The sequence below is a fragment of the Leucopleurus acutus genome (genome assembly GCF_964270905.1).
Source record: "Leucopleurus acutus genome assembly, chromosome: 2".
NCBI lineage: Eukaryota > Metazoa > Chordata > Mammalia > Artiodactyla > Delphinidae > Leucopleurus > Leucopleurus acutus.
In genome coordinates, this window is record NC_139143.1 from 21814856 (window position 1) to 21835884 (window position 21029).

The following is a 21029-nucleotide window of genomic DNA, read 5'->3' on the forward strand; positions in this document are numbered from 1 at the left end:
GTCCACCTCATTGGGGTGTGGCTAAAAGGCAGGGCAATTGCAAAGTTAAGATGGGACTCGTTGAGGAGAATGAAAGACAAAGATTTAAAATTCATTCGTTCGTCATTCACTACATCTGTTGCATATCTGTCATGTGTCGGACACTGGGTGGATGGGGGTACATGACAGTAAACAGGAGAGGTCCAAGGTCCTGGCCCCAGGAGCTCTCCATCCAGCAAGGTCCAGGGGTCTAGGGGCTTCCTCTATCAGCGATGTGAGGAAGTGATCCCCACCAACCCTGAATTTCTGATTTCAACCCTGAATCTCTTTCAGAGATCGGTGGCAACACTGACAGCAGAGAATCTCGGTCTGGGTCTGTGGGCTCCTAAAAGAGATTCACTGATGACCTTCAAGGGGTCTGTGAACTTCAGGTATTGCATGAAAATTGGGAGTAACGTTAACATGTGTTTTCTTAGCTTTCACCAGCTTCTGAAATAGCAACATGATTAAAAAGGAGTTAAAATCACAGCCTAGTGGAAACAGCAGAACTGGAAGCCAGAAGACAGGAGTTCAAACACCACACTGACTAATTACGAAACTCCATCTCAGGGCTCTGACATCCATTTCCTCAAGTCCAGTATTAAATTAACTAGGCTTGTTACATGGGGTCATTTGAGAATCAAATGAGAACTAATGTGTGTCAAAGTCCTTTGAAAATTGCTAATCATTATATGAGTGACTGTCCAGAGACTTTCTGATATGACCATGGGCTCTTTGCAAAATGGAATGAAACTCCTCAACTGTCATCACCAGACAGAAAAGTCACAAGTTTCCCAGATGTCTTGAAGAGTTTCAGAAAACCAAGTCAATTTCTTCCAAAACCATCACTCAGGAAAGTACAAAAGGCCTGATCTGGCCCAATGATACTGTACTATTAAGAGTAGCAGCGGTAGTGATAGTACTTACCTTTGTTGAGCACTTACTACCTGTCAGGTACTATACATAGATTGGTTCATTTAATACTCATGAGTACTCTATGAGATTGGTCTCATTGCTATCCACATTTCACAGATGGAGAAACTGAGGTTTAAAAGTGTTAAGTCGCAGGCCAAGATTACACAGCTGGTACATGGTAGAGGCAGGATTCAAAGTCAAGCTTGTGCGCTGTTTCACAAGCCACCAGTCTGATCCCCAGAGCAGCTGCTCTCAGCATCCTACTGCAACTCAACCTCGCCAGGGCTCTGCTTCCTCGTCGATAACACAGGGGTTTTAATGCCTATCATACTGTTTACATTTATGAAGAGTAAATCCAAAAATACATCTAAAGTTTTTAGAAGAAATGATAAATACTTCTCATCACACATGTATGATTTTAAAGTGGTCTTGTAGAATAAAAGCTTTATATCGTCCATGTAATAAAATATACGATAACCTGAATCTAGTGTGAAGTCTACAGATTCTGAACACAGAGTAATATTCTATTATTCTGGGGGAAAATAGTATGAACTGGAAAGAAAGGAAGGAAGGAAGGGAAGGAGGGAGGGAGGGGGGAAGAAAGAGAGAGGAAGAGGGACTTTCCTGGCAGTCCAGTGATTAAGGCTTCACCTTCCAATGCAGGGAGTGCAGGTTTGATCCCTGGTCAGGGAGCTAAGATCCCACATGCCTCGTGGCCAAAAAACCGAAACATAAAACAGAAGCAGTATTGTAACAAATTCAATAAAGACTTTAAAAATGGTCCACATCAAAAAAAAAATCTCTAAAACAAGGAAGAAATAGACTAGAGCTATACATTTCAATAAGGATAAATCTCAGGGCTGCGGATTGGGCTGGCTGCTCAGACCCACCTTCTCCAGCTCTACAGCACCGGCCTTAATATTCCCTTCCAGTTCTACTGTTCTCCCTCAGGGACTGGGAAGGTCCTGGCTATAGAAGTCAACTGCAGTAATAGGGAGGATTCTATTAAAGCAACTGTATGACCTTCTTCCCTAGGAATCATGCAGACATTCAAATACTGTACTTATAAAAATTACACAAGTTATACATGAAAACGTGCAATATCAAAGCATATTAAAAGTTCAAGTCCCCCTTGGAAGGGGGGGCGGCGGGATGAACTGGGAGATTGCTATTGACATTTGTACACTACTATGTATAAAATAGATAACGAATGAGAACGTACTGCATAGCACAGGGAACTTTACTCAGTGCTCTGTGGTGACCTAAATGGAAGGAAATACAAAAAAGAGGGGTTATATGTATATGTATTGTTGATTCTCTTTGCTGTACAGCAGAAACTAACACAACATTGTAAAGCAGCTATACTCCAATAAAAATTTATTTTACAAAAGTGAAAGAAAAAATGGACACGGGCACAAACGGGTGCATAGCAGGTACTTCACCACTAGGGGATGTCATTGCACACGGGAGTTTCTGGATACCAGGGAGAAAGATGCTTTTAAATGATGGCATACATGGTCTGGCAAGCGGTACTTCAGTTCGTTCACTCCTTCAAAAAAATATTTACTGGACACCCGGCACATGTTGGGAACTGTTCTGTATCTGTGTCTGAGATGTAGTGGTGAACAAGACATGGTCCTTGCTCTCAAGGACCTTAACGTAGTGGAATTATCTGTTGCTCTGAGAAAATATACATGAAAACGCTTTGGAAATGGTAAGGCAACCTGGCAAAAACAGGTATTATTTTACTGTTGTCATATTACATGTTGACAGCATCTTTGCAACCCTTCTCTAGTGTGTTTGTTCAATTGCTTTCTTTTTTCCCTCCCCCATTCCAAGCAGGCCCTTTAAATGTCCAGCTGTCCAAGTCTTGGAGATTTCTGGAGGGAGGAAAACAGAAGTTCTTGAAGGCAAGGGCAATGGCTCTTCCTGTCTCCTGTAAAGTCTTAAGTCCCCTGAATATATTATCCCTGTGGCGTGTGTGTGTGTGTGTGTGTGTGTGTGTGTGTGTGTGTGTGTGTGTGTGTGTCAGGGGGAGGGGTACCTTAAAGAGAAAAGGCCAAGTTTCCCTGAGACCAAGAAGATGTTGGCCGTTCCCAGGGCCCTGAAATATGGGAACCCTTGTATGGCTCCATACATGATGCTCTGGGGACCTCAAGGGACGGTTGTCCCCTAGGCCTGGCGACTCCTAGTTTACCAAAGATTCTAAGCCGCAGACCTAGAGCTGCCCAAGAGCTGGCCAGACATGAAGGAACCTATGAGCTGAGACAGCGGGCATCTCAAGGGAGAACAGTGAGGACCCATGACTGGTACAGACTTCCTGGTGTTTCAGAAAACCCCAAGACCATGGGAGGTGGAGACGGTGCACCCCGACAATGACTGAGATTGAACTCCTGAAATGGGGGTTTAGTAAGTTTTTGAGGCTTTTTTGTTGTTGTTGTTGTTTTTGCTGTACGCGGGCCTCTCACTGTTGTGGCCTCTCCGGTTGCAGAGCACAGGCTCAGCAGCCATGGCTCACGGGCCCAGCTGCTCTGCGGCATGTGGGATCTTCCCGGACCGGGGCACGAACCCGTGTCCCCTGCATCAGCAGGTGGACTCTCAACCACTGCGCACCAGGGAAGCCCAGTAAGGTTTTTTTATTAAAGTGTAGTTGATTTACAATATTGTGTTAGTTTCTGGTGTACCGAAAAGTGATTCAAATATATATATTCAGAGTATAAGAAAGAATATAAGTATATATTTTCTTTCTCATATTCTTTTCCATTATGGTTTATTACAAGATATTGAGTATAGTTACACTAGGTCTTTGCTGTTTACCTATTTTATATATTGTAGTGTGTATCTGTTAATCCCAAACTCCTAATTTATCCTTCCCCCTCTTTTCTCCTTTGGTAACCATATATTTGTTTTCTATGTCTGTGAGTCTGTTTCTATTTTGTAAATAAGTTCATTTGTATCATTTTTTTAGATTCTACATATAAGTGATGTCATATTATATTTGTCTTTGTCTGACTTACTTCACTTAGTGTGATATTCTCTAGGTCCATCCATGTTTCTGCAAATGGCATTATTTCATTCTTTTTTATGGTTGAGTAATATTTCATCATCATATATACCACATCTTCTTTATCTATTCATCTGTTGATGGAGACTTGAGTTGCTTCCATGTCTGGGCTATTGTAAATAGTGCTGCTATGAACATTGTGGTTGCACGTGTCTTTTCGAATTAAGGTTTTCTCTGGATATGTGGCCGGGAGTGGGATTGCTGGGTCATGTGATAGCTCTATTTCTAGTTTTTTTAAGGAACCTCCATACTGTTCTCCATAGTAGCTGTACCAATTTACATTCCCACCAACAGGGTAGGAGGGTTCTCTTTTCTCCACGCCCTCTCCAGCATTTATTATTTGTAGAATTTTTGATGATGGTAGAGTCAGTTTTAAGTTGATTTAGCAGGGAAAAAAAAGGGGGAGTGAGGGAAGGATAGTTCTTCCCACCTGAATTGTGGACTCAGATCCATACCCTCCACACTGGCACACTGGCCTTTCTAACACACTTGGGACCACTAGGAGGAGCAGCTACTGTGAGAGACAAGGCCTGGGGGGCAGTGAAGAGGCTGAGCTGGCATCTACCTGCAGTGCAGAAGGGGAAGGGGGCAGGAGGGAGAGCTCTGACCAGCTGGGACCACCCAGAGGCAGAAGCACAGAAAGGGCCTCTGGTGCCAGGAACTGCAGCTGACTCAAGGCAGCGGCCGCTACTGACCATTAGCTTAACTACTGGACACCAAGTCCAGTTCAGAGACTAATGGGTATGAGAAGGAACAGACAATGGGGCACATGTTTTCTATCTAATAGACTCACGGCATAACTGCCCCGCCCCCAGGGCAAGATGGGTCCATCTTTGGCACCTTCTCATGCATCTGCAGAAATAAGAGCTTAAAGATTTGATATATGCCAAATAATACCACTACCCCTCACAAAACAGCCACACTCAACGTGCTGCCTCTGTGCACCGCATCTGAGAAACAGGGCAGGGAGGGAGGGGTAGAGGGAGTGAAGCAGGTGAACCCACAAACTCTGTGCATTTCTTCCTCCAAAGTCTGCTCTGAAATGACCTCCCCCATGGAGCCTCCCAAAGGAGGTGCTCACTCCAGCACCCTCAGACTACATTCACACAGGCTTAGATCCATTGCTGGCGTGAGCTGCCCTTCATCTTTTTCCTTATGCTTCTGTCATTTGTCTAAAAGACTGGATGGAGGTCTGTCTAAGAGCAGGGACTAGATCTCTTTCTCCCATTGCCTTCTCCATCCCACCCAGAAGTGCTCAAGCTCACAGCAAGTGCTCTGAGGATCCACCTGCCTGAATGTGGGGGACACTCAGACTCCCCCTACGGGGTAGGAATGTGTTACAAAGCCTGGGTTCCGGGTGCTCCGTCTATCTCATCTTCATCAGGAAGAGCCAGGACCTAGAAAATGTTGTGGCCCTGATGAATAAAGTTATCATCCTCAATATATAAAGAGCAGTTATGAATCAATAAGAAATCCCAAATGACTGCTATGCATCAGTGTCAGAGCTTGGCATACTAAAATGCGGCATACCTCATGTGGGCTTCCAGCTACTACATCCCCAATTTCCCTAAAACACAAAGAAAGAAAAAAACAAATATGAGTAAGTCAAACATACAGCTAATGGCTAGGTTCTTTTAGGAAGGTTTTAGCTCTGCTGAGGGATTGGATTCCTACACAAGACCTTCAGTTCCTACTAGCACCAAACTGCATAAACTGAACCAGGACCCCTCCCTTCACCTCCCCACCCCACCCCCACCCTGAGTTTTTCACCAGAGACAAGAACTGCCAAGTTCAGTGGGCACCCCATGGAATCTAGAATGTTCCCCCTGGTGGATCACTCTTCTGGGGAATTCTCTCCCCACCTTGCCCCAGTTACTATTCTCATCTTCCCCTAGGAACCCAGCTATGTGAATCCCTGTTGAAATGGTGTCTGAGGAGTGAGCCACCAAGCCCACAGCCCACGTGTCCATGCACACACGTACATGGTTTACGTGGTGCAGTGTGGTGTGTGTGTGTGTGTGTGTGTGTGATGTATATGTATGGTGTGTGTGTGGTGTGTATGTCTGCGTTATGTGTATGTCTGGTGTGTGTGTTGTGTGTGCAGTGTGTATGTCTGTGGTGTGTGTATGTGTTGTATGTTGTGTAGTATGTGTTGTGTGTCGTGTGTGTGTATGTATGTGTTGTGGACGTGTATGGTATACGTCTGTGTTGTGTGTGTGTATGTCTGTGGTGTGTGTGTGTGTGTGGTGTGTGTAAGGGAAGAGGCGGGGCTCTCATCTAGATCCTCCTCTATGAGGTGCCCATCCCCGCTGCAAGGAAAACGCTCTAACCAGGCTGTTACTGGTGCCCTTTCTCTCTAGCCTTGAGCTTTTTTAAGGAAAACTCCCCCATGTCCTACAGACCAACGTGTAGGGGCAGTAGTGGGACACCTAGTGAAGGATCCTTGAGATCTATAGTGTTCTACAAATTTCTTCTGGGAGCCGGGGGTAGGTCCCACACAGTGACAGGGCCTGCACCTGCGCGGAGCCAGGTCCCCCTGTCACCCCCGCCACCCTGGAGGGAAAGGACACGCCCAGGGCCTTGGCCTTCTTCTCCGAGAACACCCTCAGGCAGAAGTCGCCAACCTTGAAGGGCCTGAAGGTGGACGGCACCACCACGTGCTCCCCGGGGGGCAGCTGCACACGTGCCGAGACCTGGCACAGGTTGACGTAGGTGCTGGAGCGGGCGGAAGGCTGGCGGCCCAGGAAGAAGACCCGGCCCAGGTGCTCATCCCTGTGGCTCTCCAGCTGTGCAAAGCAACAGTCAGGGTCAATGTCTTGTGAAATCCTGGAAGACGAAGGCCCCAGAGTTGGGTTTTATCGCACTAATTTAGGGACGGTTGATTTTTAACCCTGGGCTGAGAATCAGGAAGCCTTGGATTCTGTCGTGAGCTCACCGTGTGTCCATCATCAAATGTGTTCAGAGCACCTCTGGGTGCCCGGCCCAGGTTGAGGCACTGACCTTGGCCAGACCCCTTGCCCTCTTCCCGCTTAAATGAAGGATTGGACAGCAGGTGTGCTCCGTGTGTGTGCTCAGCTTCTCTCTGGATATCTGTCCTCATGAATCATCCCTCATTGAATCCAACAGACTCTCACTCTGCAGCTGTACCTGGGGGTGTGGCGCTGAGCTCCCTAATACAGGCCTGTGGCTTAAATACTGGTTCCCAAGCAACAGTAGCCAGGAGGGCCTGCTCACCTTGGCCTGGCTTGGAAAATCGCTCTGCGAGGTAACCAGGGTGATCAGATTTGGGGGAGGGGGGCGGGGCAGGGAGGCAGACAGAGGGGCTGGCCACCCCGAGGGAGGCCTGGCCCTCCTGGGAGGCGGAACATGCTCCCCAAGACCCATCTGTCTGTAGGAGGGAGAGGGAGGTTGTGGTCATAGGCCACGGGCTAATTAGTGGCTACAGAGTGCTTTGAAAACGCTGTTGCCGGTGTTATTGCTGCTGCGATTAAGCCTCCCCATTGCACTGTAGCTTCATGCCCAGTCTTCATCAAGATGCCTGTGACAGAGCGCAGGTGCTGGTGAGCTGCAAGGGCTGTGACTTCTGTGTGACCCAGAGCTGGACTGCCCACCCCAGGGTAGACAGTGTCTATTCGTGGTCACCCGACCCTCTTTGGCACAGCGGGACCCCCCAGCCTGCCCCTGCTGACGTGGGCACTACAGCAGCCACAGCCTTGGGATCCCCACCCCCCCCACCAGAAGTTTTCTACTCTGGGCAGAATGCTGGGGCGTGGCCAGCAAGGCCTTGGCTGACTGCAAGTGTTAAGGGGCTAAATGTCATTCTTGCCCTCCCTGATGACTGCGAGGGGAGGAAACAGGAAACCAGCAGGGGAGAAGGAGAAGTGTGGGGTGGGAGGTGGGAAGGGAACGGGGCAAACTGAGTTCTAGCAGGAACCCAGGGGCGGGACAGATTGCAGACGCCTCACCTGGGAGGCCGGGGTGAGAGGTGGAGAGCACGGAGGCAGGAGCTGGGGCCCCTCTGTCCTACTGGGGACTCCACACAGGCATGTGCCACCAGGGCCCTGGCCCTCGCGCCTCCCCGTGGCCTGGCCCAGCCACGAGTGTGTGGGCCCAGGGTCAGCGTGAGCACCCCTGGGGGGCTTGTTGAAAGTGCAGGTCCTCGGGCCCCAAGCCAGACCTGCGGAATCAGAGACTCTGGGGCTGGGGCCCAGCAGCCTGTGCTTTCACAAGCCCCCCAGGCCTTGGAACCGCTGACCAAAGAGCCACCGGCACCTGCAGAGCACAGGCTCCACAGCGACGCACGGAGAGCACCGGGAGATGCTCCTGAAGGCTGCACTGTGTGTGCAGAGGACCTCGCTCTCATAGACGGGCCGCTTCTGATGGGAGCCACCACCCGTCAGACTTAGTGCACGTTTGAATTTAATGACTTTTGAGTAGTGAAGAGGGGCATGCTCTAAATCATCCATTCGCTCTTGTCTGTTGCCTCCATAACCAATAATATGCATCTGGGAGCCATCAGGCGGGGTAGACCAGCGATCGGCACCCTTGGAAGAAGGCATAGGCTGGAACCTGTGAACGTGGACCTCATTGGCACATGCTACCAGGTGGCCAAGGCTGAGGACCCCGGGGGAGCAGGGATTAGCACAGCAGGGCAAACGTACCCCTACATCATTCAAGTAATAGACTCCGGCTGGGGTAGCCCCAGACAGAACAAGTGGTTCCTAACCTTGGCCACACGTTGGACTCACCCCAGAGATTCTGCCATAATTGGTCCGGGCACGGAGACGTCTAAGAGCTCCCAGGTGTCCCTAGCGTGCAGCCGAGGAGAGGCTCGCTGGGCTGGGCCGAGCTGGGGCCTGACTGTGTGCCAGCTGCGTGGATGAGGCAGTCTCACAGCACCCCACCAGCCCCTGCCCACGAGGCCACTGGGATAGCTGGGCGAGGCCTGGGACCACAGCAGGAAACCCCAGATGTAAGTACGACCCTGATGACATGCCTCTCTAACCCAGCTGTAAATCACTGAGGAGATGCAGGAAAAGCTGGGAGCCACAAAGATCAAGGTGGTGCTTCCTTCTCTGGGCCTTTATTTGAGCCTAAGTGAGCTACAGTCATCTTGTTTGTATCAGACCACCAGGCACACAAGGGGCACAGGTCACCACTGTCCCCTTCCTGGCGGGTGGGACCCAAGTGTCTTTACCAGCTCTCTCAGGGTTAGCAGCTCACCGGATCCTGTGGGAGTCGGTTTGTGGGAGAACCGGCTTCCATCAGAGGAAGCACATGCCACTGGGTGCCCATCACGAAGGCAGCCCAGCTGTTCCTTACCAAGGAGGAAATCTCCGTCAGTGTTCACATACCTCTTTGGGGACCTACAGGGCAGGAGACAAGAGCATGTCACCTGAGGGCGCCGTGGGCCTCCCTTTGTGCCTTTGTGTCCCTCCCCACATCTGGCCCACAGACTGCACAGTCCTGGGCCACTGGGAGGAATTCTGTGCTAAAGAGAGAAGCATTAGCATTTCTGAAACTGGAAAGTCATTGGTGAATTTTCAAGGCCATCTGTGGACTACTGAGCCCTAGAAAACCGAAAGGAGAAAAAAGTTCTCCTTTATTTTCATATTGTATAATCTACCAGGACCCCAAATGTCTGAGGAGGACTAACCTTGGGGGTTAAAGGAGAACTAACATCTTACAGACCTAGAGACCTGGCCTCCAGATCAACGGCTTGGCCAGAAAGGGGTCTCACTCAACTCGAGACATAATTTAATCACCACTGGCTACAGGGATTGGTCCAGGAATAGGCACGTGACCCAAGCTGAGTCCATCACAGACTCCTCTAGGATTTTCAAATTGGAACTAAGGGAAGGGGCCCCCTTGTTTTATGTGGGTGATATTAGAGAGGCTGTGCAGAAAGCCAGACCAGGAAGATGGCATTGACACCAGAGGGGAGATGTGAAGAGAAAGTGTCCTGAGAGCAGGCACGTCCCCTGTCCTAAGCATCCCTGTCCTTCCCTGGGTTTGGTGACAGGAGCTGGTAAATTCCTTTTTCACTAGTCTAGGTAGAGTTAGATCCTATTATTTGCAAATGGAAATGGTGATGCCCACAGGAGATCTCAGATGCAGAGTGGGAGTCCTCCCATGCCAGAGGAGACTCTGAAGAGGGCTCAATCCCCCCTTGTCCTTTTCCCACCGTTGCCCCTCCCACGCAGGCTCTTTTGACCAGAAGAGTAGCAAGGGCATTGTTTGTGGCTTAGGTCTGTGGACAGCTGCCAACTCTGAGGGAAAAAAGTTAGGGAAAATTTGGGTCAGCTGGCATCCTCACTCTGAAGCCCCTGTTTATAATTGGCAGCAGAGGTAGAAAAGTCTGCAGTCACTCCTCTAAGTTTGCATCTAAAGCTAAAATCCCGCATGCAGAGGTCCCGGCTGTCTGGGAGAGCAGAGGTCCTCGGGGGATCTGCCTCCCAACAGCCTTCACCCCCTGGGCAGGGACTCTCAACCACCTCGGCTGTCTTTGCATTCACCCCGCCCACCGCCGCAGGCGATATGCTCTGATTCCACTGCCAAGAGGCCCCAGGCAGGAACTGAGCCAGCCAGCCAGGCCTCAGGTGGCACAAGTCCCCAGCCACAGCGTCCAGACAGGAGCGCAGGCCAGCCTTGCCCACTGATGGATGGAAAGGGACAGTCACCTTTGAAATGCAAGATATCCTGAATGCAAATGACAGGCCTGCGTGGCAGGAGCCTGTTGTCACAGCAGGAAAGATTACAGGGGAGAGAGCGGGGGCCAGACGAGCAGGGCTTTTTAGCCTTTGGGGGTTTCTGGCTGTTCCTCAGTCACTGCCAGTTTTCCCACCTCAAACCAGACTCCAGTTTGCAGACAGTTAAAGCCAGAAGAAGCAGTTCCAGGGGTCAGAGAATGGTACCCCCTGCGATCCCTACATGGCCTCTCTCCAACACCAGGTACTTTCTACAAGCCCAGGCACAGACACTCCCTACAGGGCTGTACACCTTCCTCACCCTGACGTGAAGGTGGCTGTGTTCACAGATGTCATGCTCTAATTTATATGCCTCTGGCGGTAAGAGGAAGGTCCACGGATCACATACATGGGGTTATTTTATAAGCAGCTGTAAACTAATGTCTGAAAAATTGACATGCCGTATATATTATTTACGAGAGCAAATGCCATGCCCACAAAGCTATTTCCGTGTGTTAGCTCACGTACCTTTGAAAGAACGCTTTGTTGATCCGGTTATAGAAGGTAGAGCTGGTGGATGAAGAGCTGGTGGCCACAGTCCCCATTCAGCCCACCCTTTGGCCACGCCCGCCTCCTGCCTGCTCTCCCAAACTGTCACTTCCTCTCCAGCTGTCAAGAAGCACATGATGTCCCCTATGGCTGGAATGTTCTCCCTCGTCCACCTTAGAAATCCAGCTCCTTTTTTTTTTTTTTTTTCCAATACACCGGCCTCTCACTGTTGTGGCCTCTCTCGTTGCGGAGCACAGGCTCCGGACACGCAGGCTCAGCGGCCATGGCTCACGGGCCCAGCCGCTCCGCGGCACGTGGGATCTTCCCGGACCGGGGCACGAACCCGCGTCCCCTGCATCGGCAGGTGGACTCTCAACCACTGCACCACCAGGGAAGCCCTCCAGCTCATTTTTTGACACCCTGATCAAATTCTTCTCCTCCACGAAGCTATCCCTCTCTGAGGAGACCTCAGCTCACCGTGCTGGTCCCCGTCATAGCAGATCTGCCCTGCCCTGTAGCTAGTGGAGTGCGTGTGTGGTTTCCCCCTCTAGATTGTGAGCACCCTGAGGTCGATAACCTTCTGCTCTTCCTCTGGATCTCAGCTTTCAGCACGGCACCTGGCACGCGGCAGATACGCACTAAAGAAGTGTTGAATTGATATGCATAGGGTAAGTGCTTTCTTGGTTTTTTATCCCTATAAGCAAAAAATCTGTTTTGGTCCTACTTACATTCTAGGTGGGGATGGAAGGGATACGCTGGAGTAGAATTGGAGATTATTTATTTGAAATACTTTTCTCCAGCCATCAAGCAGCAATTATTTTCCAACTCCCATTCCTCCAACACAAAACACACACACATACACACACACACACACACAAAACTCTAAAGCTCTAAGTTCCAAAATAAGTGAAAGAAAGGGGCTGGAGGTCACGTGAGCTTGACAATTGCACTTTTCCTTAGTGGTTTCTTATTACAGTACTTCTTTCCCATGCACTTATGTATACTGAGATGTTGGGCTTCCAGCCAGCTCTTGGTGTTTCTGATTAGAATTATATTTTTCCCAAGAAATTCACTTTTAACAAATTTCTATAAAAACAACCACCACGAATCCCTCCGGAATTCGTTATAAAAAGTCTTTGCCTACGTAAACTAAGTGGATTCCAATTTGATCCTGGCTAGACTTGTCAAGACCCAGAGGTCTTGCTCTAACCTACTTGTTAGGCTGCGAAATCTATAGAGGGGGGGTTACAGGGCAAACTGGGGTATTGAGACACGCACTGCAGCCTGAGCCCAGAGCCAGCTGTGACCTTCAATCCAGAGACACTAGAACTGAAAATGACCTGGGGCTCCTTTCACCCCAGCCCACGCCTTGTGTGTCCCAACAAGTGTTTCAAGGTTGCCCAGGGAGAAAGAGGATTTGTCTTTGGCTCCCTTCCCCCACTCTGTGATGTCCTCATACTCCTTGTGTCACCTTCTTGGCTCCTGTCCCCTGAGAAGCCTATACCTGGAGAGAGTCTAATAAGTATAGTTACACTGAACCCTCAATGACAGACAAAGCTTAATGAATTACACGTCTCAGTGTTAACAGTAGAGATTTAAGCCAGAGGAATGAATCTCTAATTGTGGAATTCAGGCCTCAGTAAGGCCACTGGGGGAGGCATTTTGGGGAGCAAGGAAAATGCTTGATTAGGGACATCCAAACAATAAGAAAGATTCGCTTCAATTGCTGGGCAAAATATTCTGACCAAAGACATCAGGCGTGCCGTGACGGCTTACCCCAGCTCCAGAGTATCTTGTAGACAGCATCGGCTATGCTGAGCATGCCCTGTCCCATCCTCTTCTGTCGCCTGCAATTCTTCTGCAGCAGCCCCAGCAGCACCGTGCAGCCGGGTTCACCAATGCTCTCCTCCTGGTGGTCGCCCACCTCGTCCAAACAGATTTTGAACTGGGGATTGGTCCAGTAAGCGGCTAGAAGTCACCCAGGAGATGGTGGTTCCCCCCAGGGGGGGTGAGGAGATCGGGAAAAATAGAACGAAAGGGAGGAATTTTGATCATCTCAAGGAAACATAACTCTGGCCAAACTGTGCCGGGTAAGCAGGGCTTAGCAAGTTTGTTTTACAAGGTGGTCAGTATTTCCTCCTATCTCCCTACCCCACCCACATACCAGCACACACACCCCACAGCATGTGGAAACTTTACACTTGTCCATTTGATCAACCAGGGCCCAGATATACTTGACGGGATATTCAAGGTCCCGTGGTCCCAGGGCTACACTGGGTCCCCCTGGGAAGGAAACTCCAAGTCTTCTGGGGAAATGATTAACATCTCCTTGTTCTCAGCCTGTGAAGAACTGACCTGTGAAGATGAACCCATCTCCTGGAGGAAGGAGGTCTCTGGGGGGAAAAGCAGGTCCCTGAAACAGATGAGGACAATTCTAGCAAAATCTAGCTACCAAGGAGGCCTCTCCTGACAGACTATAAGAAGATGACCAACCACTCTTGCCCCCTGGGAAGCCTGTCTGACGGGCCCCCGCTTCAGATCACAGCCCAAAACAGCCATGATTGCTGATCCTCTGTCCATTGATCCAGGGGCCCCACTAGATGGCTCAGCGTGGCAGCCAGAGATGAGGGACGCTCCCTCAAGAGTACGTCATTTAATAATGCCCAAGGAATAATAATTGGCGATTAAGAAGCATGCCTGCCGTACCACCTATGGATATTTTAAAACACTGCTTCATTTCAAATATGACCTTAAAAAAAAAAAATCTCTCCAAATAGTGACTGGACAAGCCAAGGCACAGAGAGGGCAAATGGGACACACAGCAATTCTATGACTGACTCAAGTGGCAGAGTATGATTGAGGAAGATAGGCTTGGCAGCCATCTCCATGCCAGGGCCTCAGTAATTTCAATAACTATGTGCCCTGGGGGAAGAAAGGGGTGGGGGATGGAGAGAGTGCTTAGATCTTCTAGGTAAGGGTCCAACATGATACAATAACAAGGCATTCACAGGTGACCAAGAGCCACTGGTTATTATATTTTCTTAATAAAATTACTTATTCAATTCCACCTTCCCAGAACTTCCACTTCCAGATTTTTTTCTTTTATCTAAGGCACAAGTGTGTAGAATTTTTTGTGTGTGTGTGGTACGCAGGCCTCTCACTGTTGTGGCCTCTCCCGTTGCGGAGCACAGGCTCTGGACGCGCAGGCTCAGCGGCCATGGCTCACGGGCCCAGCTGCTCCGTGGCATGTGGGATCTTCCCGGACCAGGGCACGAACCCGTGTCCTCTGCATCGGCAGGCGGACTCTCAACCACTGCGCCACCAGGGAAGCCCCTACAAGCGTGTAGACTTTAAAACAAATATCTGTCGATTCCAGAGGAGCCAGAGACAATTCTGTAATCTTCTAAACTTACATCATTACCAAAGGGCAGGAACGGTCCATCTGTCCCGACAGCTAGCTGGCGGCACAGATGGGGTAACGATTTCGTGCAGACAGATACCTTAGGCACCCCTACAATTCCGAGCTCCCAAAATGATCCATGCAAATTTCCTACACATTTTCTAAGAGCTTGCTAATGGTGAGCATATTTTAATTTCTCCCAAATGCAACATCACTGCAATCCCTACAGTTTTTGTTTACTCCTTAACAGAGCTGGAAGAAGAAAATGGGTGATAAAGATAACACATCCCATTTGTATAACACTACACCATTTACAAAGCGCTTCCGAAGGTGGGTATTATCCCTCCACTTTGACGATTGGGAAATTGAAGCTCAGACCAGGGAGACGATCCTCCCAGGGTCCCAGAGCTGTTGCACCAGGCATCTGAGCGACAGTGGCAGGAAAGGACCACCCTCCTTCCATCTCTGCCGTCAGAAATGGGAGCTCGGGTTGGATGGGGATAATGAACAAGAGACCCGGTCAGGACCCAGGACTGCACCCACATGGGATTTTATTCTAATGCTGCTTCCACGCCCTGAGCACAGGCCTGCAATGAGCTCTGTCGTGAGAACAAGGCCCAATGCTTACAAGTCGAAGTCGGTTAACAATGTCAACGTCAGACCAGGACCGGGCCTGGGGAGGTGGGAAGTGGAGAGGGTGGGTTTTGCTTTCTTTCATTTCTCCTTAGAGATGTGGGGTTGTTTTTCGGAGTTTCTTCCTCTGGTGCTGCCTCAGCTGATTCAACCTAGGGGGAGCCTCTATGTGTAGATACTAGTGGTCTCCCGCGAACAGGGAAGGCTTCCCACCTTTAATAAGATGAGGGCCCGGGTTAGTGCAGAGGCAGCGGTTTGCGCCAGGCTATCCCCACCAGGGAGGGAGTTCTGATGACGACCAGGGGAGTGGACAGTGGCCATTCGCACACCCTGTGTGTGACCACCCCTGACCCAGGCTGTCTGACTCGGGTGCAAACAAAGCGGAATGGCCGCTCGGACGGATGCCGTCTGCTGATACAGTGATGCCGAACCCGTGTCCCTCTAGCGCACCATTAGCCTCTGTCCCAGGGCGCAGTGGGCCGGTTGCCAGCCAGCCGGGCCACATGGGGATGGAGGAAGCCTCAGAGAAAAACAAGAGGCCTTGGTGCAGGGTGACAAGAGCATGGTTCGTACGAAGAAGAACGGCCTTGGGGGGCAGGGGGCAGGTGGGTGAAGCAGAGATAGTCTGAACACACAGACGCTGAAGAATGACGTTACCTGAGATCAGGCCCCGGGTGAATGGCTGCAGAGCCGCCATCCACCACTGCTGCCCTGGCCTCCAAGCCCCAGGAAGAAGCTGGGCCACTAAGGGGTGCCAGGAGCCAGAGAACAGAGTGCAAAGGCACTGTCCCAAGATTAACATATAAGGATGCCCAGCCCTGGGAGGACAAGCCAGAAGAAGGTGAGCACGGCAGCTCTCGCCTCACCTGGGGAGTGCTGGCAGCCGCCGGCAGTGGAGCCCCGTATCCAGTACCCATTGAATAGAATCAGGTTCCACTTGTGCACCTCCTCGCTGCTCAGGGAGTCCAGGGACAGGTTGCAGATCTCTAGCCGAGAGAACTGCCTCAAGAAATCTGAAAAAGACATCCTGGGGGCAGAGGGACAGGTGGGCTCTCAGTCGAGAGAGCTGGGCTGGAAAAGTGATGGAACGCGTGCCCCCTGGGCACAGGACGGACCAAAGGCCGTGGGCTAGCTCGAGTCTTTTCTGCAGCCCACTGTACAAATATGCAGGGGTCATTGACCACATTTCTCACTATTGTTAGCATCTCCATTTTTCTTAGAGAACCCCCTCTCATATCTAACCAACCAGGCAAAAAGCCAAAACCATCAACTGGAGAGACCCTGGCAGGTAAATTGAACCAAACCACCATCTTCAAGTTCTGTCCTGTTTTCATCTAACTGGTGTTCAAGTTGGAGCCTAGAGATGGCCCCTAAACCACGTCATATTCTTAGCAGTGTCCCTATTATCTTCCTTAGCCCATGAGTGAAGGAAGTTATCTTATTTTATTTTTTTTTTTGCGGTACACGGGCCTCTCACAGTCGTGGCCTCTCCCGTTGCAGAGCACAGGCTCCGGACATGCAGGCTCAGCGGCCATGGCTCACGGACCCAGCCACTCCGTGGCATGTGGGATCTTCCCGGACCGGGGCACGAACCCGTGTCCCCTGCATCGGCAGGCGGACTCTCAACCACTGCGCCACCAGGGAAGCCCAAGTTATCTTATTTTGCTGCTATGCTAAATCTTGGACTTAAAGAGATAGGAACGGTGCTCCTATTTCACTGGAAAGTTATGGAAACGGAGGAAGACAAGCTGATAGCTAATCCGTGTTGAAGCCCAGATATCTTGGTTTCAATGCTTCAGACGTACTGGTACGGAGGTAGAACTACTCTGGGGTAAAAGCGGGAGGAGAAACAAGCCCTCCTGGCTGGGAACCATGTGGAATTCCTGGAACACCTAGAGAGAGCTGCCCACCTGTGAACCAGGAATGGACCCACAACTAAGGGGACAGCACTCCCGCAGGTGACTCTCACCAGAACTCTCCATCCTCAGCTTTCTTGTCCAGCTTTTCTTTCTGCCTGAGATCTATGTAATTCCACTCTAGTGCACTGGGAAAGAAAGAATAACATTTAAAGTTTTTTTAAAAGGAAGCAGAGGTGATCATTCCTGAAGGGTTTGCTGCAGTGCAAGCTATTTACTGCAGCTCAATTTCCCCCTGAGAAATGGGGAATACCGAAATGATAGCCACGGGTGGGAGGGGGGTGTAGCCTGGGGAAGGGACGGGGCTCCATGGGCCCTAACAGGGTGACCCCAGGCATGCAGCAGGAACACTGCGCATGGCTTTGCTCTAAGTTCACTCTCCAGGCAAGTTTTACATTCATGTCTGATTCAGCCCCCCAGGCCCTGATCACAGGCCTGGGCAAGTCCAAGGCAGGAGCTGCGAGAATGGCCGGCACAGGCCACTCCACTGCTTCTCAATTGGTGAGATGTCCTTCTGGCTTATCTATCAGTCTGAACTGAAGATACTGTGAGAGGGTCTGAGCATCTCTGGGCACATGAACATGGTCCCCTTCCTGAGCCTGCAAAATGACCATCAGGCCCAGTTTTGTGACAATTTCCATGAAGTAATGTCACCCTGTGAGGCCTCCTGCTGGCGGCCTTTCCATAGCAATACTCACATAATTTGTTGAAATGCCATTTCCAGCTACCTGACCTTTAAGGAGTTAGGTTTTCCTGAAATATGTATGCAACGCTAAATAACTGAGCAGTATCCAGATCCGTCTTTAAAAAATCCCCTCCCTGATTGCTTTCAGCAAAACGTGAAGACCTCCCCGTCGCTGCATAAAAGCTGGGGCATACCCAAGCCCAGCCTCTTCCTCCAGGGGGGCTCTCAGGACCCCTAGGCATCAGAGATGGGAGCACCCAGGGCCTATTTAGTTCATGGAAATAGTCATTGGATCAGACCAAACCTCAGGGGCTTCCCTGGGCTTCCCTGGTGGTGCAGTGGTTGAGAATCCACCTGCCAATACAGGGGACACGGGTTCGATCCCTGGTCCGGGAAGATCCCACATGCTGCAGAGCAACTAAGCCCGTGCGCCACAACTACTGAGCCTGCGCTCTAGAGTCTGCAAGCCACAACTACTGAGCACACGTGCCACAACTACTGAAGCCCGCGAACCTAGAGCCCGTGCTCCACAACGAGAGAAGCCACCGCAATGAGAAGCCCGCGCATGCAATGAAGCGTAGCCCCCGCTCGCCACAACTAGAGAAAGCCCGCGCGCAGCACCGAAGACCCAACCCAGCTGAAAATAAATAAATAAAATAAATAAATGCATTTTTTTAAAAAAGAGCCAAACCTCAGAATGTGCTTGTTAGAAACAAAGATTAGGGGACTAGCTGGAGAATATGAGATCTGACCTAAATCTCCCGGTTAGTTTTTTGAAACTTAAAAAAAAAAAAGTTCTAATTTAAAGACATTGGGCTGAGACTAGGGATTTACCTCAGAGATGCAGCACCCTCCTCCCCCAGCAGCCATGTATAAATACCCCTGGCTGCATCTCCACATGGAGCCTGCGGGGCTTGCCTGTCATCACCTCACACCCTTGGACCTGTCCCAGCCTGTTAGGGATCGAGCATCTTTGGGGAAAGGAGATAAAGTCATATAAGCCCCGTAAGCAGCTTGGGAAGCAGCTGCTGCTTAAAATGGCTGAAACTGGGGTTCAGTTTCATTCAGCCATGACATCCTTTTGGGGCAGTTGGCAGAACTAAGGTTTTGGGTTTGCTCCATCATAGGCAGGAGAATGAAAAATCTTTAATATAAGAGGTGATCCGTGGCCCTGGGGATGTGTTTCTTCATGACACAAACCTCAAGGGAAGTACCAGCTACGAGCACTAATGATGTGTGATTAGTTTATAAATGTAATAAAGTTCCCTTCCAAGGCCCTGGTGGCATCATGCAGTGTGGACAGCACGTATGAGGTACATACGAGGCTTAAGGATGTGCTGGGGGGGGGCGAGTTGTTATTATGACCATTCCCACTTCATCAGTGACACTGGCCAATTCTCCATCCTTCCCCAGCGCCAACCTGCCTCCCCCGTGCCAGCGGTGCTAACTAGGATGGAAACTGGGCCATGCTCTCTCCATCCTCCGGTACCACGGTGGCATCGATTCCAGGGCACAGCTGTCCCAGGACACCGAGGCCTCTGTGTCCAGGCACCACCTCTGACTGGCTGCCACTCTCCACTGTGAGAGGTCTGGGCCCCTCCGTTCATTAATGGCTTTGTTGGGAGAGATCAACACCCGCCCGTAATGAGCTCTGGGGGAGCGGGCGCCACTCCCACTCATCCTCACTGCCTCTGGCGGCCAGTGGCTCCTGGGATCCAGTTCCTATTTCTAGGCATGTTTCTTCTTGATGCTGAGGGGTTTGGCCTTTGTCCGAGTGACCAGGCTTTGTGGAGTGGAAAGAATCTGATGGAGAGTGAAGGGTCTCACCTTTGGATGACCGCGGTGGTAGGTAGAAAACAAGCCAACCCTCTGGCGCTCAGCAAAATTCCACTGAGCTGCCAAACTTGCAAATGCCAAAGCAGAGCAAGGAATCGAAGACTACAGCTGAGTGGTTTTTGTTTGGCTTTTCCCCACCTGGAACCACCTAACACTCTTTTCCGAACAGGCTGTGTGCTTTGTGGACGGAAAGCACTGCCGAGCGTACTCCACTGTGGGTCTCATGATCACTGCGTGTTTTGCGTGATGCCTTCCCGCAGAGGGAGGTGAGCACGGCCGGAGGGAGGAAAGAACCTACTTATCGCTCCAGGCCCCCATCCATTCCACTTCGCCCCACGGGTTCCGGAGTCTCATCAGCTTCTCTGGATGGCCCCGGAAATCCACCTGCAAGGGCCACAGACAAGGGCAACTGAATCGCCGCGCATACCCCTGCAGCCCTGCGTTCATGTCCTCGCCTGAGCGGACCTGCATTCAATTCCTCAAATGCCCCTAAACAACCACTTATATTTGTTTTTAATACATGTTTTCAAGCCTTAGCTAACTACTCTATTTTCCACAATCTGGTTGAATGAATAGTAAGTCCAGCATAAAAACAAGTGTCTATCTGCTGTAACTTGGATTAAAATTTGATAGTTGACTGACTCAGTTCTTAATATATGAGACCTATTGACAATCAATGCCCTCCAACAAATACTAAGAACAGAGCAGTTAGCATATTCTGAGCAGGTAGTATGAGCTAGGCATGGAGCTGGGCAGCTCGGATGCATTAGCACCTCATTTAAAACTCACCACAATCCTATAAGCTGGGTGCTGTTTTATCTCCATTTTCATCTCTCTCAAAACTCTGAGACCCAGAGAGAGTAGATGTGTATGGATAACTGATTCACTTTGGTGTACACCTGAAACTAACACAACATCGTAAATCAACTATACTCCAATAAAAGTTTTAAAAAACAAACAAGCAAACAAAAAAACCTCTGAGACCCAGCCAGAGGGGTTGAGTTATCCAAGATTACCTAGTTAGTAAGTAGTAGATGGAGGACAGGCACCCAGGCAGTCTCTCTCAAAGCCCATAGTGGGAAATCCATACATCCACCTTCTCCTATTGTCTACGGAACACTCAGCAGGAGCCCCTATGTGTGCCTTTGCATACACGTGCAAACATGATGGACCGTTCTGTCTTCAGTGTCTGACCCGTCATGCCCTCGCCCAGTGTTTACATATATGTGCTCAATTCATATTTGGGAATTGACTTCATTAAAGAGCGTATTTGTGAAACACAAACATTCATGCCTTTTTAATAAATAACAAAAACTGAGACAACCAC

The 21029-nt window shown here is 50.1% G+C and overlaps 1 protein-coding gene across 1 annotated transcript in view; it reads right to left on the reverse strand.

Moving 5' to 3' along the window:
* Positions 1-21029, reverse strand: part of CAPN8 (calpain 8) — a gene marked incomplete at its 5' end in the record, with an annotated part of 52549 nt that overhangs the window by 18522 nt on the left and 12998 nt on the right. The window contains 8 exon segments of the mRNA XM_082833627.1: positions 3-21; positions 5528-5564; positions 6566-6783; positions 9352-9363; positions 13025-13200; positions 16132-16292; positions 17235-17309; positions 20001-20086. Coding sequence (XP_082689753.1) covers positions 3-21; positions 5528-5564; positions 6566-6783; positions 9352-9363; positions 13025-13200; positions 16132-16292; positions 17235-17309; positions 20001-20086 — 784 coding nt within the window.